Raw genomic sequence first — 26,838 nt, 5'->3', positions numbered from 1 at the left:
CTCACCATAGCATACGTCATTACCAACTATTTGGTAATTTTTTAGGCGTATGTACATGGCAGCACAACATATACATGGTCGTCCACATTTGGGTGAAAACTCGGAGAGGTGCTGGCTCTCTTCGAAGGACCATTTCGTCGTACACGACCGCACATTATCTAGTTTACTAGGAATAAATTTCGAAGCGTTAGACTACATCCGCCTAACGTCTGTTCCTCTTTTGAACTCCTTATTTCAAGGAGTTTTGGAAAGTGCTCGCTATAATGCCCTGTAAAAGCACTGCAGCTAATAGGTCTTAGTGTAAGAAATGATAGCCATGATCTTGTTTGCGAGAGTTACACTATAAATGACATTTTCTTCGCGGTTTCAAGAAAATTACGACCAGTTTACGTTTCCTTGTTACAGAAAAAGAAGCGGCAAGAAGTGGTAAGTGTTGGCACATATCGTATAAAGCGATGGTGCTGCGATGTTATTTGCGCCGCGCCACGCTTTCACTGTTTGCGAGGGTCCTACGGCCAGCCGAGCGGATATGAGACACGAAAAGAAGACCCTGCAATGATAACAAAAACAAAATATAATAATTAGCCTAGCATATGGGTATAGCAATCGCCCTGGCAGGAGACATACGTTCCATTTCTTTTTTTTTTTTTTTTTTTTCACTTGTTCACTGAATAAACCACTCCCGGCTCGTCTTACCAAATTAGATACGAGGCGATGATTAACGGCGAGAGTACTCGGGAACAGTAATGTGAACCACGTTCGCCGAATCGGGAGGCAGCTTGCGTGACTGGTGCGAGACAAGATGGCATTTGCTTTGCACAAGAACGGTCAGAGTAGCAGGATAAAGGCAGACTTCGTCGCTCTCGCCTACACCGTGACTAAAGTGAAAACCGCTTTCGTACCTCTCCTACGTCCCGTCCCCGGCCATCCGACTTTAATGCTGAAAAATTTCTTGCTCCATGTTTCGTGTGACCAGAAAGCGTGGCCATGAAGCGTAACCAAAAAATAAAAAAATAATAAAACGTCCTTTCCACTTGTCAAAGCAAAAAAAAAAAAAAAAAAAAATTGGAGGCACTTACAGCTCTCTTCAGTGCGATAAGGCGAAGGCTTTTTCTGCGATTCTGTGCACTCATTTTCTGATTTTTCACTCATCTGTTTCTTTCTGTCTCATTTTTCGCACTTTAATTTTTTCCTCTCTTTTTACTCCTTCTACTTTTTACAAGGCCTGAGATTGAAGCTTTCCAACGTTTTTGCACAATTTTGACTTATTTTGCGCAATTTCGACTTTCATGGCTGTTTTGACGTCTGCGCACTATATCGGCGTCCATGGCTATTTTGACGTCTAATTGAATTTTTTCGCTCTTAATTATTTAACTGTTCCATATCAACGCAATTTTGTACATAGAAACATGTTCTCACCCTCTACCTCAAGCAAACCTTTCTTTTACCCATAAGTCACGTCATTCTTCGACAGGGACGTTGTGACACCCCGCGGACGGACACTCTGCGCACACCCATCAGCATATAAAGGCTTTCGCTTTAAAATGTCACCGCCAGGTGTCGAACCCCCATCCCTCTGATCCTCAGCCAAACGCATTAACCAGGCCGGGCCTTTCTTTTTTTTTTTTTTCTTTTTTTTTGGGGGGGGGGGGAGAGGGGGGGGGCAGGCTCGTGTGAACGATTTCGTAATTCTCCTTCTCTATACATAAGGACGCCGGAGGGCACTGAGGCAAAGGCCAGGAGCGGTAGTAAGGGAAAAAAAATGATCAACGATATCAAAGAGCTGTCCGAGCATAGGGTTTGAACACCAAAATGAGTTTCGAAATCTGAGCATGCAAAAGTAAAAAAAAAAAGAAAAAGAACTCAAACAATGAATCTCCCGCTACAATGTTGCGTGACTATACAGGGTGTCCAAGCTAAGTTTAGCCAAGGGTTAAAAAATGAAACGTTGGATATAGGCCAGAGAAACCACCTGTATACAGCTACCAGCCATCTGGTGCACCACAGGCAATGTTTTTGTTTCGCAATTAACTAATTAGTAATTAAGATATTTTTCTAATTTTCGAACTATTTCCTTTACACAACAAATGTGATTTGTAGAGTTTATTTATTTCTGATAAAGAAATCCCACCGTGTATCAGTAAGATGTGTTGTCGGCCTAGTTGGTGCAGTACTTCAGACATCTTATAGTAGCGCGAACAAAAACACACACCTGTACCCTGTCCTGTGTGTGTTTTTGTTCGCGCTACTATAAGATGTCTGAACCACTGTGTATCGTTTTTCCAAGCTTTAAAGAAAGCCCGCGAAATAAAAAAAAATTTCACGTGACTGCGCATTCGTGCGCCACGATTGTGCTGCTCTCAACCTGGCTTTCAGAGAACGAAATCAGCTGCAGCACTGGCTCCACGAACCCGTTGAGCGGCAGGCCGATATGTCTGCGGTGGTTCTTCGTCCACTTCACGCAGTCGAAGTGCGTGACGATGCAAGTCGCAACAAGCTCACCGCGCCGGCTGCAACTAGCGCCAACATATCAGCCTGCCGCTGGGCTGGGCTGTCGAGTCACAGCCGCAGCCGATTTCGTTCACTCGAGTCACGATTGAAAGCACCACAATCCTGACGCACGAATGCGCCAGTCACGTGATATTTTTTGCATTTCGCGGGCTTTCTTTAGGGCTTGGATAAACGATACACGTGAGGCTTTCTTTATCGGAAATAGATGGAATTGGGGTTTTAGAAGATGCTCGCCAACTCTGCAAATCACATCTGTTGTCTAAGGGCAATAGTAAGTAAATTAGAAAAATTATCTTAATTACTAATTGGATAATTGCAAAACAAAAAAATTGCCTATGGTGCGTCAGTGACTGGCAGGTGTGCACAGACGGTTTCTCTGGCCTATCTCAAATGTTTCATTTTTTAACCCTTGGCTAAACAGTTAGCTTGGACACCCTGTATATAGCGAAGCTGACGCAATACAGTATAACAGTCACGTGCGACTGTCGCCCGAAAGAAGCAAAATGCGTTATAAACGGAGAAGTCGGAGAAACAACATGCAGCAATGTAATCGGCAGCAGTAAGACAAATGCCTTCGCATTACAGCAGCCACAGGGGTATTGAAGAACTCTGCTACAGCTAAGCAGACTGAAGTGCGCCCCTGAGGACGTTCAGTCGTCAGTGGTGAGGTCATCTAGGATTCGGAATGTCAGACGCCAGACCGGTCACTTGCACAGGTGCAGAAATGTTCCCTCTGGACGCGTCTGAGGTACAGCCGCTCGCGCAGATGGTAAGGAGCCACGGCTTGCCTTACAGCTGCATTTTATGCTGTGTACGCCCATGACATGCTCCGCCCGTCACAGACAAAAACTAGATTAAATATATTTTCCGCTCATTATACAGGTTCAAAATGCAGCGCTGACGACTGCGTAGCTGCCGCACTCTTCAAGGCGTACGAAAGCATTATACAAGCAAAGCACGTGTTTGCAGCAAGCAGTCCCCTTAATTCAGTGAAGTCAGAGTTTCACCAGCCTCGTCGTTCGGCATTCGGGGATAAAGCGCCGTGAGCGAGCATCCCAGAAAGTGCCAGCGAAAGATAGCACCTCAGGAATATATTCGTCATCTCTAAGGTGGCCTAGTGATTTCAGCATTCTCGTATTCGGAGCGTCCATTTAAACCTCACATATCGTACCGAAAGACTTCTAATATTTCGTGCTCACTTTGACTTTCAAATGTTGACAGACTAAAAACCTCGAGCTACCATTTCATTCAGCTCAAACGCAGGCGTTCCACCAAGATCTTCCCTCTACCACTACCCGTCACGGCTGGAAAGTCCGGAGGTGTAAGTGGCGGCGGTCATGGCGCCTTCGATGACGGCGCTGTCCCCAGCAGTGTCGCCGAAGAAATTGGCTCTCCCTACACGCCAGCATCACCCACGCCGGTGATGGGCACCCAGCCTACACAAGTGAAACCGCCACCACACCACTCCGGAAAGTACCGCTACAGGCAGTCCTTGATCACTGCGCTGGAACCCGATGCCGAATCGTATAAGGTCACCGACGCGCAAGCCACATACTCCAGGGCCAACACGCAGTCGAGGTACGCTCGAAGTACCGATGTTGTCGACAAACTTGCTAAGAGCCCTGAACCTTACCTTGCGCCCCTTACAACACGTCCAAGGCATCATCATGCACAATCTGTAACTCCGTATCAAGCCAAAGTCAATGCATTTAAGTATTCTTTTCTCCCTCGTACTGTTGAAGAATGGAACAAGCTGCCTTCCGATGTAATAATATCCATTGAATCTATTGATAAATCGCTGGCGTTTTAACCATAGTCGTGTTTTATATTGGTGTACACTTTCTTGTTAGTGTTGAACATGTCTCATTGTAATTTGCTTGTCACTTGTGTTTAGTATGTTACTTTTGATGAATTCATATTTCACTGCATTGTATTCTTTTCGCCCCTCCTGCTAGGGCCCAGTTAGGGCCTGCAGTATTTGGTAAATAAAAAATAATGTATTTTGCCGCAGTAGCGTCGATAACTGATTCGCAGGAAGGGAAATTGGCGCAGTATCTGTCACACTTCTTCCTGTGGACTCCTAAACCGTGCTGTAAGAGAAGGGAGAAAGTGGGAGTGAAAGTGGAAAGAGAGAAAGCGCAGAGAAAGTGGAATTTCGACCACCTGGGAATCTTTACCGTGCGCTGACATCGCCTGAACCGCGCTTTAAGACCACCTGGGGATCTTTAACGTGTGCTGACATCGCACAGATACTCACCACCGCTTCTGTGATGGACGACGGCTGTTGCGACGAGCGTCTTCTTCTCCATCTTATTTTAAGGAGAAAGTCTTTTTGCCTCATCGTAGTTGTTGTTGTGGCTGTAGGAAGAAGGAAAAAATGCACGGGCCTGCTACTGGCTCTGTAGCTGAGCCACCTCCGCTGCCTAGTGCGGACAGAAGAGAGAAAATAGAGAAGAAAGGAAAAAGAAGAGGGAGAGAAAGAGCGCGCCGCAACAACAGCCGTCTTCCCCCACCGAAACAGTGGCGGGTGCAATGACGGCCTAGAACAGAAAATTCAGTGGCTGGCTAGCCCCCGCCGCAAGCGGCGTTGACCAATTGACCCAGCCACACAGGGCCAGGAACTGGCGCCCTTCACCACCTCCTCCCAAGAGAGACCCCCAGGCTTCCGCCTTTCATTACATTAGTCGCCAAAGGGTCCTCGAATTTTTCTTTCTTCTCTATTTTCCTCTTTGTCCGTACGAGGCAGCGGAGGTGGCTCAGCTACAGAGCCAGTAGCAGCCCCTTGCATTTTATTTTCCTACAGTCGCAACAACATCGCACAGTACGCGTGGTCTTTCTCTCCATCTTCTTTTTTCTTCTCTATTTTCTCTTCTGCCTGCACGAGGCAGCGGAGGTGGCTCAGCTACAGAGCCAGTAGCAGGCTCGTGCACTTTATTTTCCTACAGTCGCAACAACATCGCACAGTACGCGTGGTCTTTCTCTCCATCTTCTTTTTTCTTTCTTCTCTATTTTCTCTTCTGCCTGCACGAGGCAGCGGAGGTGGCTCAGCTACAGAGCCAGTAGCAGGCTCGTGCACTTTATTTTCCTACAGTCGCAACAACATCGCACAGTACGCGTGGTCTTTCTCTCCATCTTCTTTTTTCTTTCTTCTCTATTTTCTCTTCTGCCTGCACGAGGCAGCGGAGGTGGCTCAGCTACAGAGCCAGTAGCAGCCCCTTGCATTTTATTTTCCTACAGTCGCAACAACATCGCACAGTACGCGTGGTCTTTCTCTCCATCTTCTTTTTTCTTTCTTCTCTATTTTCTCTTCTGCCTGCACGAGGCAGCGGAGGTGGCTCAGCTACAGAGCCAGTAGCAGGCTCGTGCACTTTATTTTCCTACAGTCGCAACAACATCGCACAGTACGCGTGGTCTTTCTCTCCATCTTCTTTTTTCTTTCTTCTCTATTTTCTCTTCTGCCTGCACGAGGCAGCGGAGGTGGCTCAGCTACAGAGCCAGTAGCAGGCTCGTGCACTTTATTTTCCTACAGTCGCAACAACATCGCACAGTACGCGTGGTCTTTCTCTCCATTTTCTTTTTTCTTTCTTCTCTATTTTCTCTTCTGCCTGCACGAGGCAGCGGAGGTGGCTCAGCTACAGAGCCAGTAGCAGGCTCGTGCACTTTATTTTCCTACAGTCGCAACAACATCGCACAGTACGCGTGGTCTTTCTCTCCATCTTCTTTTTTCTTTCTCTATTTTCTCTTCTGCCTGCACGAGGCAGCGGAGGTGGCTCAGCTACAGAGCCAGTAGCAGGCTCGTGCACTTTATTTTCCTACAGTCGCAACAACATCGCACAGTACGCGTGGTCTATCTCTCCATCTTCTTTTTTCTTTCTTCTCTATTTTCTCTTCTGCCTGCACGAGGCAGCGGAGGTGGCTCAGCTACAGAGCCAGTAGCAGCCCCTTGCATTTTATTTTCCTACAGTCGCAACAACATCGCACAGTACGCGTGGTCTTTCTCTCCATCTTCTTTTTTCTTTCTTCTCTATTTTCTCTTCTGCCTGCACGAGGCAGCGGAGGTGGCTCAGCTACAGAGCCAGTAGCAGGCTCGTGCACTTTATTTTCCTACAGTCGCAACAACATCGCACAGTACGCGTGGTCTTTCTCTCCATCTTCTTTTTTCTTTCTTCTCTATTTTCTCTTCTGCCTGCACGAGGCAGCGGAGGTGGCTCAGCTACAGAGCCAGTAGCAGGCTCGTGCACTTTATTTTCCTACAGTCGCAACAACATCGCACAGTACGCGTGGTCTTTCTCTCCATCTTCTTTTTTCTTTCTTCTCTATTTTCTCTTCTGCCTGCACGAGGCAGCGGAGGTGGCTCAGCTACAGAGCCAGTAGCAGCCCCTTGCATTTTATTTTCCTACAGTCGCAACAACATCGCACAGTACGCGTGGTCTTTCTCTCCATCTTCTTTTTTCTTTCTTCTCTATTTTCTCTTCTGCCTGCACGAGGCAGCGGAGGTGGCTCAGCTACAGAGCCAGTAGCAGGCTCGTGCACTTTATTTTCCTACAGTCGCAACAACATCGCACAGTACGCGTGGTCTTTCTCTCCATCTTCTTTTTTCTTTCTTCTCTATTTTCTCTTCTGCCTGCACGAGGCAGCGGAGGTGGCTCAGCTACAGAGCCAGTAGCAGCCCCTTGCATTTTATTTTCCTACAGTCGCAACAACTTCGCACAGTACGCGTGGTCTTTCTCTCCATCTTCTTTTTTCTTTCTTCTCTATTTTCTCTTCTGCCTGCACGAGGCAGCGGAGGTGGCTCAGCTACAGAGCCAGTAGCAGGCTCGTGCACTTTATTTTCCTACAGTCGCAACAACATCGCACAGTACGCGTGGTCTTTCTCTCCATCCTCTTTTTTCTTTCTTCTCTATTTTCTCTTCTGCCTGCACGAGGCAGCGGAGGTGGCTCAGCTACAGAGCCAGAAGCAGCCCCTTGCATTTTATTTTCCTACAGTCGCAACAACATCGCACAGTACGCGTGGTCTTTCTCTCCATCTTCTTTTTTCTTTCTTCTCTATCTTCTCTTCTGCCTGCACGAGGCAGCGGAGGTGGCTCAGCTACAGAGCCAGTAGCAGGCTCGTGCACTTTATTTTCCTACAGTCGCAACAACATCGCACAGTACGCGTGGTCTTTCTCTCCATCTTCTTTTTTCTTTCTTCTCTATTTTCTCTTCTGCCTGCACGAGGCAGCGGAGGTGGCTCAGCTACAGAGCCAGTAGCAGGCTCGTGCACTTTATTTTCCTACAGTCGCAACAACATCGCACAGTACGCGTGGTCTTTCTCTCCATCTTCTTTTTTCTTTCTTCTCTATCTTCTCTTCTGCCTGCACGAGGCAGCGGAGGTGGCTCAGCTACAGAGCCAGTAGCAGGCTCGTGCACTTTATTTTCCTACAGTCGCAACAACATCGCACAGTACGCGTGGTCTTTCTCTCCATCTTCTTTTTTCTTTCTTCTCTATTTTCTCTTCTGCCTGCACGAGGCAGCGGAGGTGGCTCAGCTACAGAGCCAGTAGCAGGCTCGTGCACTTTATTTTCCTACAGTCGCAACAACATCGCACAGTACGCGTGGTCTTTCTCTCCATCCTCTTTTTTCTTTCTTCTCTATTTTCTCTTCTGCCTGCACGAGGCAGCGGAGGTGGCTCAGCTACAGAGCCAGAAGCAGCCCCTTGCATTTTATTTTCCTACAGTCGCAACAACATCGCACAGTACGCGTGGTCTTTCTCTCCATCTTCTTTTTTCTTTCTTCTCTATCTTCTCTTCTGCCTGCACGAGGCAGCGGAGGTGGCTCAGCTACAGAGCCAGTAGCAGGCTCGTGCACTTTATTTTCCTACAGTCGCAACAACATCGCACAGTACGCGTGGTCTTTCTCTCCATCTTCTTTTTTCTTTCTTCTCTATTTTCTCTTCTGCCTGCACGAGGCAGCGGAGGTGGCTCAGCTACAGAGCCAGTAGCAGGCTCGTGCACTTTATTTTCCTACAGTCGCAACAACATCGCACAGTACGCGTGGTCTTTCTCTCCATCTTCTTTTTTCTTTCTTCTCTATCTTCTCTTCTGCCTGCACGAGGCAGCGGAGGTGGCTCAGCTACAGAGCCAGTAGCAGGCTCGTGCACTTTATTTTCCTACAGTCGCAACAACATCGCACAGTACGCGTGGTCTTTCTCTCCATCTTCTTTTTTCTTTCTTCTCTATTTTCTCTTCTGCCTGCACGAGGCAGCGGAGGTGGCTCAGCTACAGAGCCAGTAGCAGGCTCGTGCACTTTATTTTCCTACAGTCGCAACAACATCGCACAGTACGCGTGGTCTTTCTCTCCATCTTCTTTTTTCTTTCTTCTCTATTTTCTCTTCTGCCTGCACGAGGCAGCGGAGGTGGCTCAGCTACAGAGCCAGTAGCGGGCCTGTGCATTTTCTTTTCCTTCTTCCTACAGACACAACAACACGCGGACGCCTCTTCATTTCGCCTCCATCAAAACGCAACCGCTGCCGGTCGCGATCGAACCCGGGTACTCGGGGTACTCAGTAGTCGGGCGTATTGCCACTGCACCACCACGGCGGGGCGCGATAGCGTTGAAGTCACCGTTTTCCGGGAAATCCGGCGTCGTCGTTGTCAGTGCTAATAATGACAATTGGTTCACGGGAATGGTAAGGCGCAGCATCCGCCACACATTTCTGTGGGCACCTGAACCACGCCGTAAGGGAAAGAAGGAAGGTGGGAGTGAAGTGGGCGTTCTGAGCGGAAAACCACGAGCCTCAAGGTCTGCCTTCCAGTCGAAAAAAACAGTTGGTTCCAACTGGAAAATTTCCATTTGGTACCATTTGAGTTTTCCAATTGTGTTTTGCCCCCAGTTGGACCAGTTGACACCAACTAGAATTTGGACAAAATGGAATCAATAAGCCTTAGGCAAATGGACTAGATACAGGTTATAAAAAAATATGCCTCCTCTGCAAAAAAAAAAAAAAAAGCAACCGTTCGTGCCACCTTACATTTTCTGCATTGTTCAGTTGAAGTGGAAGCTGTGGTGTACATGGGAGGTGCTAGCTGATGTTTTACAACCGAAGTGATATGAAACTTCTGAAATACGTAAAGCACTAAAACAAACCAGCATAAGTCACAGATACACTGCGCCCGCCGGGGTGGCGCAGTGGTTACGGCGCTCGACTACTGTTCCCAAGGAAGCGGGATCGAATCCCGGCCTCGGCGGCTGCGTTTCGATGGAGGCGAAACGGAGTGGCGTCCGTGTGCTGTGCGATGTCAGTGCACGTTAAAGAACCCCAGGTGGTCGAAATTTCCGGAGTCCTCCACTACGGCGTCTCTCATAGCCTGAGTCGCTTTGGGACGTTCAACCCCACAAACCAACGAACAGATACACTGCATATACATGCAGGCACATGCGGAAACATGCTTCCTACACAAGTAGTATACTTTTGTTGTTGTTTTGCGCTGCCTCGTGCAGACAGAAGAGAAAATAGAGAAAAAAAAGAAAAAGAGGGAGAGAAAGACGCGCGCCGCAACAACGGCCGTCGTCCACCACCGAAGCGATGGCGGGTGCAATGACGGCCTACATAAAACTTCGGTGGCAGGCTAGCTCCCGCCGCAAGCGGCGGTGACCTACCTGCCCCAGCCCCATCAGTGGAGAACTTTCGCCTAGTAGTATACTTTTGATTTTGATTCTACATATATACTCGAGTTATTAGACCTTAATGGTGGGGTCAGTGGCACTTGCCCATTAAGCGTGGATATCTAATTTATTTCTATCGCGGCGGATGGCGTGAGTGCGAGTACAGTTCCTCGGGTCAGGCTATTGATATCTTCTATTACAAAATCAACTTGTTCTAGGCTGTCTTTATAATGAGCATATATGTTGCGCAGTAATGCACAGCCAGAAATGTCCAAATGCAATGTTTAAAAACTCAACTGGAACCAGTTGGAATCATATTCCATTTAAGTCCATTTGAAACCAGATGGAAAACCAATCGATAGAAAGGCCAGCTGGTCTGAGAAGTTGGAATGGCAATTCCAACTGGAATCAAATGGGAACCAGTTGCACACCATTTAAATCCAATTGGAACCTGTTGGAACAACAACTGTTTTTTTTTTTTTTCGACGGGGTTGCCTCTGCGAAAATGGTCATTAACTCGGCTTCATTCATTCACAGACGTAATATATATCGTTTTATCCACCGTGGATGCATATTCCAAATCGTTATCCGCGTCTGTGTCAGAGCCGAGACCAATAAGGTATTTATTAAGCTCTTCCGCTAAATTCTGCTTTGATATATTCACCCCATTCAATTCCACCGACCCGCTGCAGTGGTTGGGGCGCCTTTCTGCTGTACCGAAGGATGGGGTGGGGGATCTAACACCGGCCGCGGTGGCCGCTTTCGATAGGGGCGAAACGCAAAGCGCCCGTGTGCCGTGCGATGTCAGTGATGGTGAAATTTCCGGAGCCTTCCACTACGGCGTTTTGCATATTAAATCGCTTTGGGACGTTAAACCCCATATACCGAAACGATTCCACTTAATAAATTCGATGGTTATCATGTGTCATCAGGTTCCTTAGCTTCCTTTTTTTTTTTTTTCAGATAATATTCAAAGTATTTGGCCACTCCATCCCCCTCTGTTCCATTCGGAAAGAACTAAATTTTCTGTTGTCAAGATAGAATTTCTGAGCGGCTTTTCACAGTTAACCTGTCGTGACAGCAGAAATTTCTGTAGTATTATCAAACTTGTCTTGCAGTTACAACAGAAGATACTATAAAAGCACAGACTACAGAAAGGTGCTACAAAAAAAGTTGGAGCGCCACTGGCAAGTACTACGAAAATTCTACCGTTACGACAGTACTACAGAATATTTTGCATTTTTACACATTTCTGTACTTTTTTTCCGACTGGGATTAGGATTTACATCATGTCAGAAGCCAGAAGTGTGAAACATTGAACCTTTCTTTCGCTTGAGTCACCATGGTCTGTGCCGACGGCATACCCCTCTCCGACAGAGCTGAAGCGGGACCTCTCTCAACGGCATTTTCCATGCCGATGTCGGAGCCGACGACGCTGCCTCCCGGCGCCTGCAGCAGCGAGTCAGCTCGGGACGAGCGGCAGCGATCGTTCACGGCTATTGTAATACTGGCGGCCATGGCGGCAGCCTGCGTGGCCCTCAGCCTGCTCGCCTTGTGGTCACGCCTCACGGAACCGGCGAACAAACCGCACCGTACCATCTGTGTATCTCAAGCATGCGTGGCGCTCAACGACATGCTGCTGGCCACTGCAAACGCCAGCGTCGACCCATGCGAAAACTTCTACGGGTACGTGTGCGGCGGTTTGGCCGAACCTGCCTCCGTCTACGAACCTGCCTCCATCTACGAGAGGCACCTCAGCCTATTTGTCGACCAGGTAGGATACTGTCCCTTTCAGCAACACATTTGAAACCCTCCAAATACCTTCTCGCCTACCATGTTGGCAACCACCGGCGTGCACGCGTTCTATAGAAAAAGCTCCTATAGAAGTGAATTGGCAATAAAACTGTATTCTACAATGTAATCTACTGTATCAGTAGTAAGGCCTTCTTGCTCAACAGTCTGGCTTTTTGACCTTGTTGATGCGTGATCATAGCAAGACTAGCTAGCGTATCAGAGTACAAAGACACAAGCAGAAACAAAGAACACGAGCACCGACTTCCAAAAAACTTTATTTGATCCATATGTAGCATACGCCAAATACATGCTGTCACTTGTTTTAACAGTATCGCTGCCTCAGAAACGATAGTTCTTTACTACCGAAAACTACAGACGGAGTGCAACGCACATTTCTCCTGAAGCACTTCTTTTAGGCCTCAATTAAAAATCCCATGGTTATGACGTTAATTTTTTCTAAATAGCTGTTGTGATAGGAAGAAGTAACCGTGATCATGCGATTTATAATTGAGGCCGAAAAGTTGAACACATCAAGAAAAACATGTGTTAGCACTGCGTCTATATTTTTGTGTGACAAAGATGCCTCATTTCTGAAACAGCAGTACTGTTAGCACAAATCATAGCATGTATTTTGCGTATGCTGCATTTGTGGAATAAAATTTGTTGAAAGATAGCAGCTCGTGTTCTTTGCTGCTCCTTGTATCCTCATCATCTACTGTGCTAGTCTTGCTATTCATTATTACAGCGCAAGGACGGCACAGAAGAGGAGGACACAACAGCGCTGTTGTGTCCTCCTCTTCTGTGCCGTCCTTGCGCTGTAATAATGAATGTATGTATCCTTGCTCAGGTTCGCGCCGTCGTCTTTGCCGCTGCCTCAGCCTACCTAGCATGTGATTAACCCTTTTCACAATAGAAGAGCATGAGGGAAGGGAAAATACCGGGCAAGATAGATGTTGGGAGGCTACAGTGACAGCGAAAGAATGAGCAACCAGCATGTGTCTGCCAAGCTGACACCGATGGGTGGCCACCATGCGGGGTGGCAGAGCTACTTGACTAAACCAGTTATAGCAGTTTTCCCGCTGATTGACGAGCTAAACGTAACTCTACCATTTTGCAATACTTTGGTAATGCTGCTGTCTGCTCTGCACCACTATGATGCGTATTTTAAAGTATGATGAATAGTACATTGGTACACTTTCGAAATTCCTAAAGCCTGTTTACGTGCGTAGCAACAGCTTCTTTACTTGTGGCAAGGTCCATTCTTGTAACGCACGTTTGGTGGAGTTCTCGAGCCCTTATTTCAGACCTTGCCTGCAAGCACTGGGCGTGGAGTATCTTGGCGCAGCCACCCTTCTTCCTCGTCACGACTGCAATGCGTGAGGTTACCCTCTGGCTTCGATTACTAGATGCAGCACGGACGAGGAGTAAAAGGACGAACTATTACTTAGACTCAAAAAGGTTCCAAAGTGGCAGTCGCCATTTTTGCTCCCAAAACAAACTAGTACACTATGGTAAATGAATTTCCGCCGCAGAAAGAAAAGAGGACAAAACTTTAAAGCCCTGCTTGAGTGCTTGAGATACGCCTTCATTTCTATGCTCTAATCACTTCCAACCAGACAAATTTGCCTCTGCGCAATAGATACGACAGTTTCTCGCTTTCTCATGAGATGCGAAGATTTTCGCTTCGGAAAGTAAAGTTATTACGGGGGTGCACTTAAGTTTGCTGAAGTGCATAAATGCAAAATTATTGCGAGTTCCGTGCTTTAGTTCTGTTGTGAACTCAGCGTTTCCTTGCTCAGTACTATATATTGCTTAGTTGCCCTTTCTAATGATCAATTCGGACAAAAACCATTGAGGTTCAAGGAACCAAATTTTGAGGGTGGCCAAATCAAATTTGGAAGTCGCCATTGAGATGGCCCTTCTCAATTTAGATGAGACACCAATTCTGGTCAAATTAGGACCAAGTCAAATTTCGGCGGTTAGGGGAAACAAGTTTTGGAGGCAGCTCACTAAAATTTGCAGGTGCCCACTGAAATGGCAGACCTCAATTTAGTCGAGACACCAGTTCTGGTCGAATTCAGACGAAGTCAAATTTCGGGGGTCCAGGGGGGCCAAAATGTGTAGGTGGCCCACCTACATTTCAGTCACCAGAGTTGGCCATATTAGAATTAGGTTTCCATCCATTTAGTCACATTCTAACGAGGTCAAATTTTGATCATCCAGAGGACTAAATTTTGGGGTGAGTCATCCCTATTTGGAGGTCACCACTGATAGGCCATTACGGACATCAATTTTGGTCCAATTCTGACGAGGTTAAATTTTGAGGGTGCATGAGCCTAACTCCCTCCAAATTTTGAGGTCGACATCGAATTAGCCATACTCTAATTAGGTAGGATATCAAATTTGGTAGTATTATATTAATTACCCATGCAACAGACTACTGGCAGGTCATGCGGACAGGCTTTGCTGACAGGCTCTGTACCCATACTCTGCCGCCACACTTTGCCGACGCTCTCTGCTCATGTCACTCATGTGCCAAGAACGGCTTTCACCTTAATAAAGTGATCTGTGCTCCATCGTGCACATTCTTGCACTTAAAAGAGCAGAAAATTGGGCATGTTGGTTGGTATTCATGGCTGAAAAAAGCGCGATGCTGAAAAGTATGATGGCTGAAGAAAGCGCGCTTTTTTTCAGCCGTGAACGTTCTTGCAGCTAGATTGAAAAACATCCACAGGCGAGGTAGACAGGAACCACCTACACACACCTCAAACTATCGGTTTGTACCGGATTGCAGAGCGTTCGCTGCACAGCAAGGACTTGCAAGGTGAACTATATGCAAGTGTCAGATCACAGGAGTGGCAGAACGACCATGTGTGGCGCTATAGGGTTCAAGAACATGACGATAATGAGAGTACCAGGCCGTTCCTAACCTTCAATTTAAGGTTGTTTGGCAGGTAGCCATCGCCTGCGAAGAATTCTTTAAGAACACTAGCTCTAACGCTTCCACTGCGCCTTAAAGTCGTTGCCTGTCTGTCCGGCTGAATTTTAAAAAAGTAAAATAGATAGTATACGCACCTACATCACAGTGGCCGTCATTTAGTGGTGCACGTAACACGGCAAAAGGCTGCGGACACCTCTAATCGCCTTATCAGCACCCACTCCAAATTGCCCTGCTGAAACAAAATGCACCACAAAATGGCACCTATGACGGCACTTCAAGACCTTTTTAGTTTCGATGCCTGGGTGCAGCCATCTTAGTTTGATGGTGGCGCCCGTATGAGCCAAACTGCGGAACGCCCGCTCCGGCGCCTCTTGACGCCACCTTGGGCTGTGCTGTGCGTGTTGATGCTGCGGTGCGGCAGTGTAAAAGTGCTGTTTCGCGGTGCTCGTGAAAGCTATCCGACACCTTGGTGCTATTTGTGCTTTGTTTGAGCGCGCCAGGAAACCGTATACCATCCGTTTGACATAGCGGCTGCTGTTGGAAACAGCATAGCGGCCGGGGTGGTTGCGAAGGACTGCGCTCCACTTCCGCAGTGAGGATGTATCTGTTATATATCTTTCACGATACATGTATTTTCAATTATATTTTATTATCGCAATGGTAACTGCACACACACAAACACACAGCGAATGAACCGTATGGGCAGCTACCGAATTCGGAATGCAGATACTACTGCGAAAGATGCTTTCCAGTAATCGCCGCATTGATTTAACATGAAGGGCGACCCATTTCGATATACGATGGAGCTGTCCTGCTTAAACAATGTATCAGTATCAAGTTAAACTACGCAAGACTAGCACTTAAAAGAAGTAGGGTCTAAAGTACCATCCTTCGACGTTTTTATAAAGCCTTAGTGTTCGTCCTGTGGCGAGACAACATAGTGTACCCCAGTCCCGTACGTCGTAGCAGCATCGTTTGCACGACGTATTGTTGAGCGGCACCATGAAAGAAAACGACAAATTCACAGCACATACATCACCGCTTACCGAAGCGGCACCGCCCGCTGGCGCGGCGTACTACAGCACTCTCGTCGAGCGGTATACTCCCTAGTCGCCGCTAGGCCTAAATTGTTTCGCACCGAAGGCACATCCGACGACGCTTTGTAATTGCTCAGCGCTAGAGTAAATGGTCTCTCATGGAACTGCCTTACTGCCGATCCCATAGTATCAGTAAAAGAAAGATGTAAATTTCGGTGACGCCTTAGCAGCGGAACCAGCGTGCAGACGATGAGCCGCGCGCCGCACCAGCGGTAATGTGTTGCGTAACTTATTTGTATTGCAATTATCAATAACACGGTATGGGTCAGAAATCCGCAAGAAAGATTTTTTTGCTGTCAGCTTATTATTTAAGTGAAGAACAGATTTTAGCACGCTCTTGCGTTGGCGGAAAGGATCCACCGTATCGTTGGCGCGGAGGGCTAGGCACGGCCTGCCCGGCGTGCGTGGCTACTAAGGCGGAGGAAGTGGGCATCATATTTGTGAGTCCGTCATTGGTACTAAGTTTATCTGGCTTACATAAAACGTTCATAATCGCATTAAATAAGGTTAGACTGGAAAGCGGTGAAGCAGAAACATATCACAGCCGAACTCGGACTGTCGATGCATGCTTCCCGCATACGCTCTCGGTAATCATGTTGCGATTTCTTTGAGTCTTTGCGCAGTCCACGATCACGCATTGTTGTCCCGATGACATTAACACTAAAAGGGGCGCTAATAAAGGTATATAAGTATCTCAAACGACAATATACCGAGATGCAAGGCCGCTCTGCTATGCATGAAGCATGCGAATGCACAGCCAACTCGGTACTGGCAACAATGGGCCGGGGCAAGGAATCTGGTTAGAGAGTATTTGACTCCTCTCCTGCTCGCTCTCGGTAAAAATTCTAGTTTACTGTAGTAAAACGGTCTGTAGGCACTCTTCATCCACCAGGCACGGGTGGATGGATGGATGGATTGAATATAGGAGCGTCCCCTTTGAAACGGGGTGGTAGCAGTAGCTATCATGCTCATTTTTCTTAATTATTGATTTAGATTGGTTAACTAAATCGTTATTCTATTTTCTAAATTTTTTTTTCTACATTACTAACATTATATCACTTCTCTGCTTTTAAGCCACCAATCTTCCAGTCGTTTTTTGCTAGTTTCCACCGCCGGTTTATTCACCCGGCCACTGTTACCTCTAAATCCCAGAGCTTCAGGAACAGTGATTGTGCCTGCACCAACTTCCGGGTGGATACCATTACATTCGAGTATAATATGGTCAATAATTGTTTCACTGAAGTTTCCACATACAGCACATGTGTAATCTCCATTGTTAAATTTCTTTTTGTAGCTGCGTGTTCTAAGGCACCCTGATCTAGCTTCAAAAAGTAGGGCACTGCCTCTTGAGTTATCAAAGAAATCTTCCTTCCTGATCTGCATTTTCCACTTTCGGTATAATTCCTCACTCTGTTTCTTTTCCATAGAATTTATCCAATTTTTACCTTATGTGTTTTTCACCTGTTGCTTAATGCTCTTTATTTCTCCGTCCTTGTTACTAGCATACTTACTAGTTAGTTTCCTAGTTCTTTTCCTCCATTGTGAGTCCACGCTTTTTAAGTAAAGGTATTTAAATACTTTAGCTGCCCATCTGTTACTGTCTAATTTCCTCAGGCGTTCCTCATATAATATTTTACTCTGAGCTTCCCGTACTTCGAAAGATGCCCAGCCCATATCTCCCTGTACCGCCTCATTTGTAGTTTTTCCGTGGGCACCAAGTGCTAATCGTCCAACGGATCTCTGATTTATTTCTAATGTCGACTGTACCTCTGATTTTAGGCACAAAACCGCATTTCCGAAAGTAAGTCCGGGCACCATAATTCCTTTCCAAATACCCCTCAAACCCTCATACCTATTGTATCCCCACAATGCCTTATGCTTCATTATCCCGGCATTTCTTCGCCCTTTGGCCTTAAGTGATTGCTCATGCTTTCCAATGTATGCCAGTCCTTCGTTTACCCATACATCCAGATATTTATATTCTGCTACTCTAGGTATTTCATGGCCTTGTATTTTAAGACCCTGATCAGTTGAGCCGTTGAAAATCATAAGACCCGACTTAACTGCGCTCAAACTGAAGCCTAGAGCGTCCCCTTCGTCTCCGCAATACTTAACTAGAGTTTGCAATTCTTCCAGACTCTCAGCTAGCAGCACAATATCGTCTGCATACATCAAACCGGGGAGGCGCTGCTCTGCCGCCTTTCCACCTAATCTATATGTTCATATCGGTAACATCATTTCAGCATCAAACAAAACACTCGGTTTTCTAAAACGTCACCTTCGTCTTGCCCCACCACATGTTAAATTGCTCGCGTATAAATCACTTATAAGACCCAAATTAGAATATGCATCCCCCATCGGGAGCCCACATCAAGCATATCTAATCACCGCATTGGAACCTGTGCAGAATCGTGCTGCCCGATTCATTCATTCCTCATACTCATATGACGTCAGTGTTTCATCCTTGAAAGCTACATCCGGACTGCCACCCCTCTCTTTACGTCGTCGCATTGCTAGCCTCACCCTTTATCACAAATGCTTTTATTCTCCTCTCAATCAAGCACCGTATATCAACGCCGCATCACGCATATCTCACCGCACCAGTCATCCCCTTCAAGTTGCCCGCCCACTATCACGCACTGCTACGTTTTCAGCTTCGTTGTTTCTTCGAGCAGCCACGGACTGAACGGCCTACCCCATGACATCGTCGCCATCGCTTCAACATCTGCTTTTCAAGAACGCGTAACAGATCACCTTCAATGTTAAATTACCATCGCTGTTTGTTTTCCTCACTACAAATGTAATCCCACCCCTTATGTAACACCCCCTGAAATGGGGGCCTTTAAGGAATAAAACTGAACTGAACTGAACTGAACTATATGACAGGATAAAACCTAGGTTACTCTCTTGTATCCTCGTTCCAGGTTTATCATATAAAGCATGAACAGCACCGGTGATAGAGGACAGCCGTCTTAATCATTTGCATACTTTGACATCATCCGTACTTCTTATCCCTTCCCACGTAATTTCTACTTTGTTATCCCGGTATATTTCCCGTACGAACGCTATTATCTCATAACCGATACCTTCTTCTTTTAATATGTTCCACAGGAGTTCCTGCTGACGTTGTCGTACGCCCGGTTTATGTCCAGGAAGGCCAAATACAAAGGTCTATTTTCCATTCTAGATATTTCGATGCATTGGGTAAGCACGAACAGGCTATCCTCTAAGCGCCTACCATTTCTAAAGCCGTTCTGAAGTTCTCCGAGTATCTTGTTACTTTCTACCCATGCTTGCACCTTTAATTTCATCGCCTGCATGGCTAACCTGTACATAACAGATGTTATGGTAATCGGCCTGTAGGATTTTATGTGCATCCTGTCTCCTTTCCCTTTATAAATCAAATTCATTTTACTCTGCCGCCAGCTGTCCGGTATTTGCTTATTCGTTATGACTGTTTCCAGAGCTTTTAACAATGTTTCCTTACTTTTTGGACCGAGTTCATTAATCAGCTTGATCGGAATTCCATCGATTCCTGTAGATGTGTTTTTAGGAATATTTTTTTCATCCTTTCTCCAGTTTAGATTGGTCAGTTCTAAGCTGCTTTTTATTCTGCTACCTTGTGTTGCTTCCTGAATTGCGGAGATTACCCTATCGTCGCTCTTAAATGACTCGGCTATAACTGATGTAATGTAGTTCACTGCGTTGTCTCCCTTTAAACAATTTCCCTCGTTATCTTGAATCCGATCCTGCTTTCTTTGATTCTTCTTCCCTAGCCAGCTTAAATGGTTCCAGAATTTTCTTGCTCCGCCTCTAGAGGCATCGTGCATGTCAGCCATCCAGCAATCGGTGGACTGCCTTATTTTACTTTGGACGAAGGCCTGCACCTGAAGTTTCTTTTGTCGATATGATTCTGATTTTTGGTCGATTTCCTCCTGAGATACCTGTGCTTTCCTTGCCATTCGGTGTTCCCTTGAAGCAGCTCGTCGTTGTTCAATAGCTTCCCTGATTTCCTTATTCCACCAGCTCCGTGGCTTCCTCTTTCCATTCCAGCGGTTTGCTACTTTAACCTCCTGAATTTTCCTCCTTATGAGTAGTTCTACCTGTTCATAATCCCAGTCTTCCACGGGGCTTTTCTCTATTGCTTCCTCTATGTCTGCTGCTATCTGCGCTATTTGATCGTCGTTTAATTTTGCGTTTACGTTTTGTCTAAGTTCCATTTCTCTTTTCATCAAGGGCCCCATCTGCAGACTAATACGTTTATGACAACTTCCCAGACTACACTCCCCTTCTTCGTCTATTTCCATTTTTCTGACCTTGCTATAAGTTTCCTGCGACATTAGACAATAGTCAATGGTCGTCTGCCTGTTGCGGAATTCCCACGCGATTTGGCCTTCACATTTTGTTTCTGTATTTACTAAACTAGATCGTGTCGCTCACAGAAATCTAGCATCAGCTTCCCGTTACAATCCGTGTATCCATCCAGATCGTCGATGTGGCCGTTCATGTCCCCCAGTAGAATAATATTGGCCCCGTTTCCAAACTGGTTTATATCGTCACTGAGACATTCAACAAGATCCCTGTTTTCTTGCCTGCATTGATGTCCTGTTCCTAAATAAACTACCCCTAGCCATGTCCTTATGCCGGCTATTGTTCCTGAAACCCAGATATGTTCTTTACTAGATGATTTAATTCTTTGCCAATTTGTTCCCTGGTCTATCAACATACCTACCCGTCCACCCTTTTTTTTCCGTTCTCGTTCTGTTACAACCTTCCCAGACGTAGCCTTCTATAAACGGCGGATCTTCTAGATCCCTGAGATGAGTCTCGCAAAGAGCGTACACACCTATTTTGTCATCCTTCAACTGCTGTTCTATCTCTAGCCATTTCGCTCTTTTTCTACCTCCTTGCATGTTTATGTAGCTGATCCTAGTGTTAAATTTCTTTTTTGTACTTTTCTTTCTCGACCTACTCTTTGCCATTTTGGGGGGCTCAGCCTCCATTATTACGCTTTCTTCTGCTTCACTTCTAACTACCTCTGTGCACGGAGTCCTCACGGACCCCCTAAAAAAGCTACAGCCCTGCCTGCCAGGCGCCAGCCGATCTCTGCTCCCACCCTTCTATTAAAATGAATGCCATCTCGCTGAAAAGCCCTACCAAAACCTACTTTATGTACCTCCCTGTTTACCTCAACCACATCGAAATGCTTCTTCAGGCTTAACTTTCTTATGTCCTGATTAACTGTCACCACGTCCTTTTCCAGCTTTCCGTTTAATCCTAGCACCTCTGGTACTGTGCATGCAACTATCTACGTTTGCTGTGCTATCTCCCTGATCTCGTCAACTCCCTTAGCTAAACTTTCCACCACTCCTGCAGTGTCACCATTTAGGACATCGTTTAGGCCCGCTGCTACTATTACCGTACTGCGCTCTGCGGAATTCTTCAACAGCCTATTTTTACTCTCTTTTAGCACTGCCCTCATTATTCTCCCTAGGAAGGCTCCAACTAACACTCTTATCACCCTTTACACGTTCCAAGATATCTCGTTTGCACCTGTTCATGTTAGAACCTCCGGCGATAAGCACCTGGGCCTTCTCTCTTCCTCTCCCAACTGTTGGCTCCTGCTTTCGGTTATCTGTGTCCTTATCACTGGGATTTTTATTCTTCCTTACTTCCTTTTTTTTCCGGCTTCTTAGCTGCTTCTAAATAACTCTGGCGGTTCGGATCCGCCTGACCCACTTTGCCCATGCCTTCCATGTCAGTGCTGGCCCCAGCCACGTGGCCCGCACTGGAACGCTCGTCCTCGTCTGTTCCAAGGACAAAGTCGGCCCCTTCTTTTTCAATTTGAGGAAGCTGTCCAAGCAGTTTCTGATTTTCCGCTCTTAACAAACGTACTTCATTTTCCAAATCATCCACACGAGACACTAAACTGCCCCTTTCTTGATCAAATCTATCTAGACGCGCACTCAGTACGCAACACCGACACAAAAAGTCGCTGCCTTCCGCTTCCCCTACAGAGTCAAAACGCGTTTCCTTGAGATTAACCTGCGCCTCACACTTAGTACACTTTACCTTCTTTTGATTGCACATCTTAAGCGCACATCGACTGAACTATATCTATTAAGAATTCTCAGAATATACAGATTGACAAAAGAGAAGACACAAGAAACGACTAGCAAACACGCGTTAAAATCCAATTCTGCGAATTCCAATAGCCCAGAAAAAAAGCATTTATCTAAACAAGATAGTTAAAGAATGAACGCCAAGAAAACCTAGCTGCCGATACGAAAAAGCAGGCCGCTAGGACCAAGAGCTAAAATCTATTCTTTAGGCTGCACCTAACCTAACCAGCTGAAAACGAAATAAAGTTAATAAAGGAAAGAACTCATCTATTTGACGCTTCGGAAGCTCCCGCTGTCGCCAGTCCGTCCGTTTCCGGTAGCCACGTGCAATCGGAAGAGCGATGAAACACGCGTCCGCACCACACGGCTGTCAACTGTCAACGTCAGTTATCGTGAAGCGCCATCACGTAGGAACTTTTGAATTAACTGGGAGCTAAACTAGTAGATGGCGCGCCGCACGCTAGGCAGCGAGACGAAAATCGGCTGGCCCGCACGCACGATTGAAAATAAATATGAACCCTCTTTTATTTGATATCGTAGTGCTTGATCTGTACTACATGAGGCAAGATCTTTTCATTTTCACCATAACCTCATGACATATTTTGGTCAGTGTTCTGTCCCTTTAACAGCCGCAAGCATGGAACCCGCTGTCTTTGCGCAAAGTAAATCCAATAGTGCCAAAGAATCTAAATTGCAACAAAACCATTACTTCTGAGACTTCAACCGACCACAATAACCGTCCGACAACCGATGAACATCATCTAACATATGGCATTGAGCCAGGACCAGTACTACGCGACCAGCCCGCATGGCTGCCGTCTATCAAAAGCTCCGCGCTCTCATTTGCGCACACAGATCTTGGCTCGTTCCCGCCAAAACTTATTCCTCAGCCAATTGGATGATTCTCTCGCCTCATCTCAACCAATAGACAATTCTCCCACCATATTATTCACAATAAGACTAGAAGTAATAAAAAAATTTGCAGTGGCTTAGCTTAGCTAGGCATAGATCATCGCGATGATCACGCGTGAGGATCACGATGATGTTGATGATGATGAGCATTGCGAAGCGTGACTAGCCACTGTAGCGTGACCCCATACGCGTGCACCGCAAGGAGACCGCTGGGGCTGAGTGCAACCGGTCACCATGGCGACGGCGCATACATATAGCAACTGCCTTTTGGAGGCACCGGTGAAATGCGCAAACCTAACCCAGTGTAGCTCAGCTTCTGGCTTTGCCAAGTTTTTGCTGCAAAAGGAAATAACCGCAATAATGAACACCAGCAAAGCTGTTCGCCGCTCTAGCTAGCAGACAAAATAGACATGCACGACAAGCTTCTTTTTCAGGGTAACTACAAAAAATGAGACACTGCTCGGCCGCCTCGGCCGAGAAACACGAAACTCAAGCCTCGGCGCCCTTTGTAGGATAGAAACACATCGCATCTTCCCTGGTGCGCGCAGCTCTTCTAAGCGCGGTTTCTCGTTCACGATGAATGCCAACCAACCATAGCTCGGCATTTCATCATTTAGAGAAACAGCCGCTTTTAATAATAAATGTAATCGTCTCCTTGCACGAGTGCATAGACACGGAAAGGTACATCATTGATTTCTTGTTTCTGTACCAGGTCGTCACCACGCTGGTACAAGCAAGCAGCAATCGAGTGCGGGGCCCGACGAAGCAGGCCGCTGTGCTACTGCAGAGTTGTTTGGCTATCGTCGAGGACGACAGGGACGAACTCGGCGCCTTCCGGAACAAGCTTGCCCAAATGGGCGTCGTCTGGCCTCTGCCCGAGAACCAGACCTACAGCATCGCAGTCGTCGCGGCCAAAGTGTTTGAGGCGTTCCGGATCTCGCCACTTCTCACGGTTCGCAAGAGTCGAAACAAGGCGGGCGAAGAAATGCTAAACATCGAACCAGGCGACATCCTTCCCAGGTGGCTCAAGATGCGAGCATTGCTGGTGAAAGCAGGCGCCTACAGCAGATATTTCCAACATGCCGCACAGCTCTACACCAATGCTTCGACAACTCCAATAGATTTCGCGCTCTTCTCTCATTTCGAAGGCATGATTATCGCAGAGCTGATGACTGCAGTAAGGGACAGTACCGATATTATTGAGCTAGACTCCATGGAGAAACTCAGCCCCTACGTAAATGCGCCGGTGTTCGAGCAGCTCCAAATATTTCTAGAGCAAGACCTCAAGTTACCATCCACGACGAAGGTCAGGATACGCGCCGTGAAATACCTGAGGCAGCTCCTCAACGCATCGGAACAGTTGGGCGAGTGGGCTCTGCAAATGTACCTGAACTGGTGTGTGCTGCAAGCTATGTGGCGATTCATGAGTAAGCCTATGTCGGACCTCTGGTACCAGATTATCAACGCTACCTCGGACACTGTCGTCCAACATCCCAGTCACGCGGACTGCCTCGAGTTAACAGAGTCGCTCTTGGGCTGGGCCGTATTCGACGAGTTTGTGCGAACCCACGCACACCCCCTCGTTCGGGACGGCATGTACGCAATTACAAAGACGGTAGCGGAGGCCTTCGTCTCGCAGCTCACACACGGACGTTGGTCGTTCATAGTGGAGGGTATTTCGTTCGATGCGAGCGACTTTGCGGGATCTCTGTACGAAGCCAAGCGTCGCACCGGAGAGGGGCTGATAGATATATTCGACAAGGTCGCCCTGAACGTTTCTCTGCTTCAGAACTGGCTGAACATCTCCAATACCACAGCTTACATACCGGACGAAGAGTTGAACGAAGTGTCTTCGAGCTACATCCGACAACTCCGCGAGTCTAATGGATACGAGTTCTTTAATTCTCGAATATCGGCCATCCAGATTCCTCCCCTCTTTCCCATGCTCCCACTGTACCATCGGGAGTCGACGGTCGCGGCTAACTACGGGGCCATCGGGACCGTGCTGGGAGCAGCGGCCGTGCAACTGTTTATGAACCGGTTGCCTACCAACTCAACAGCGTTTAGCAAGGCTGAGGAGAAGCTTGGTTGCTTCACCTCTCCAGCGTCATCGGGAAGTTTGCCGCAGTCTCGCCAGCACACCTACTTGGCGGCCGTGGTCGATCTTGTGTGGGAAGCCTTCATGTCGGCGGATGCCTGGGCAGCTGGCGGGAACCACCTCCTCAACTACACCAGTGAGGCGACGTTCTTCGTGGTAATGTGCCACCTCCTGTGCAGCGTGCGAGTGTCACTCCTCGCACAGCTCAGCTGCAACGAGGCCGTCAAGAACAGCCGAAAGTTCGGAGAGGTCTTCAACTGCAATGTTGGCACACCCATGAACCCCCGAACAAAATGCCAATTCTTCTCCTATTCCTAAGGCAATTTTTCTGTTAATCATTGATTTGCTTGCGTCAGTTTATAATCGGTAAAAACAGATCTTCGAGAACATTCTTTGCTTACTGTGCAGATCTAGAATTTCACTTCCTATGCAAATAACTGTTTATGCTTTTTTTCTACCTTTCCTTTACAAACTATGCGATTTCGCTAGTAGTGCAGGACTTGCAATTTTGCGGACTGGCACCAACTTCCTTGTGTACATGTTTTATAATCTCTCGTGACCACTTGGGCGGCAGCAGATTGCATGAGGTCAGAGAATGTCTCCCTTTATCCGGGCTATGCGATTGCACAAGCAAAAGCAACCTGACTTGGCCATTAACAGTGCTTGTCGATGCCGGGTTATCAGTCGACAAATTAGCTTGTGACCTTGTGCATCTGTGCCGAAAAGCTGGTACTGGATAAAGCATTTACATAGCTATCAATGTGAGGCCAGTCGAAAGAGGTCAAAATATTTGATTCGACATTGGTACTGCTACAACAATGAACAGTGTTTATGGTAGTCTCTTATTCTGAGCACCAACTTCTGGTAGCAATTCTGTGTACTCCTGACATGCAATGTGCAGGTGACCCATGTGCAGAAGTTAGTGCCCTCGCATATCCAAATCTCGCTTCTTATCCCAAATTCAATGAACACTCTGTGAGCCACTGTTTCCAAGCAATGCAGAAGACACCAGACGAAAATGGACGCTCTGCATGCAGGACTACATAAACGAAAAAAAACAACAACTTATAGTTAGTAGCAATTTTGTATACTTGCGTCTCAATACGAAGTGTGGTGTATAAATAAGGCCCACAGGGTTTCAAACTGGATATTTTAATTTTCTCTGCTCCACAAACTGGAAAGCCATAACAGAGTGGAATGGCAGACCTTAGAGAGGACGCACTCACTGAAGTTAGATTCAGTTGCCTTCACGGCTTAATGCAGACTGCATTCACAGGAGCACAGTGTAGTTGTCTCATTACTAATCTGGGCAGTGACGTGTAAATGCATAAATGGGTTAGCACAATGAAGGAATGTCAATTATGTATTACCCCTACACAATAAATGGTGAACACACTAACAATTCGCACACTGGAAAGATCCATAAGTTGATGGTGACTGAATGCAGCATATCTTCCCAAGAAGATCAAAAGCCAAGCTGTCACCCCAAGATTTTTTTTTTTATGGTAAACGTCATTAGTAATAAATAATCCCACAAAAAGCTTGCATCATGTTACAAGCAGCTAATACTACTGCATGCTACTGGCAAGATAAAATTTCGAGCAATTTCGGGAGTAAAACATTTTCCAATTTGGAGCACTCCGAAGCATAGGAACACCAATTTAGGAGCAGTCTGAAGCACTTTGATTTCCAATGTTCTGAATTACCAAAAGTACACCC

General features: G+C 46.7%; 1 protein-coding gene across 1 annotated transcript; it reads left to right on the top strand.

The window, feature by feature from the left end:
• Positions 1-3,196: 3,196 nt before the first annotated feature.
• On the top strand, positions 3,197-25,437 carry LOC146180582 (endothelin-converting enzyme 1-like). The gene is made up of 4 exons (XM_084577778.1): positions 3,197-3,280; positions 3,764-4,089; positions 11,533-11,929; positions 23,734-25,437. The coding sequence occupies exons 1-4, from the start codon at positions 3,197-3,199 to the stop codon at positions 25,435-25,437; spliced, it is 2,511 nt and encodes an 836-aa protein (XP_084433904.1).
• The last annotated feature ends 1,401 nt before the right edge of the window (positions 25,438-26,838 follow it).

Source organism: Amblyomma maculatum, chromosome 8 (assembly GCF_055883805.1).
Source record: "Amblyomma maculatum isolate TAMU_Amacu chromosome 8, ASM5588380v1, whole genome shotgun sequence".
Classification (NCBI taxonomy): domain Eukaryota; kingdom Metazoa; phylum Arthropoda; class Arachnida; order Ixodida; family Ixodidae; genus Amblyomma; species Amblyomma maculatum.
This window is presented reverse-complemented; position numbering and strand designations above follow the sequence as displayed.

What these genes read in the sequence shown, in the direction of transcription:
- LOC146180582 (XM_084577778.1), top strand. Translation starts at nt 3,197, where the DNA reads ATGTCAGACGCCAGACCGGTCACTTGCACAGGTGCAGAAATGTTCCCT. An exon ending in TACAGCCGCTCGCGCAGATG is followed by an intron (nt 3,281 to 3,763) that starts GTAAGGAGCCAC and finishes CATTTCATTCAG; the next exon opens with CTCAAACGCAGGCGTTCCAC. An exon ending in AGGGCCAACACGCAGTCGAG is followed by an intron (nt 4,090 to 11,532) that starts GTACGCTCGAAG and finishes CCTCTCCGACAG; the next exon opens with AGCTGAAGCGGGACCTCTCT.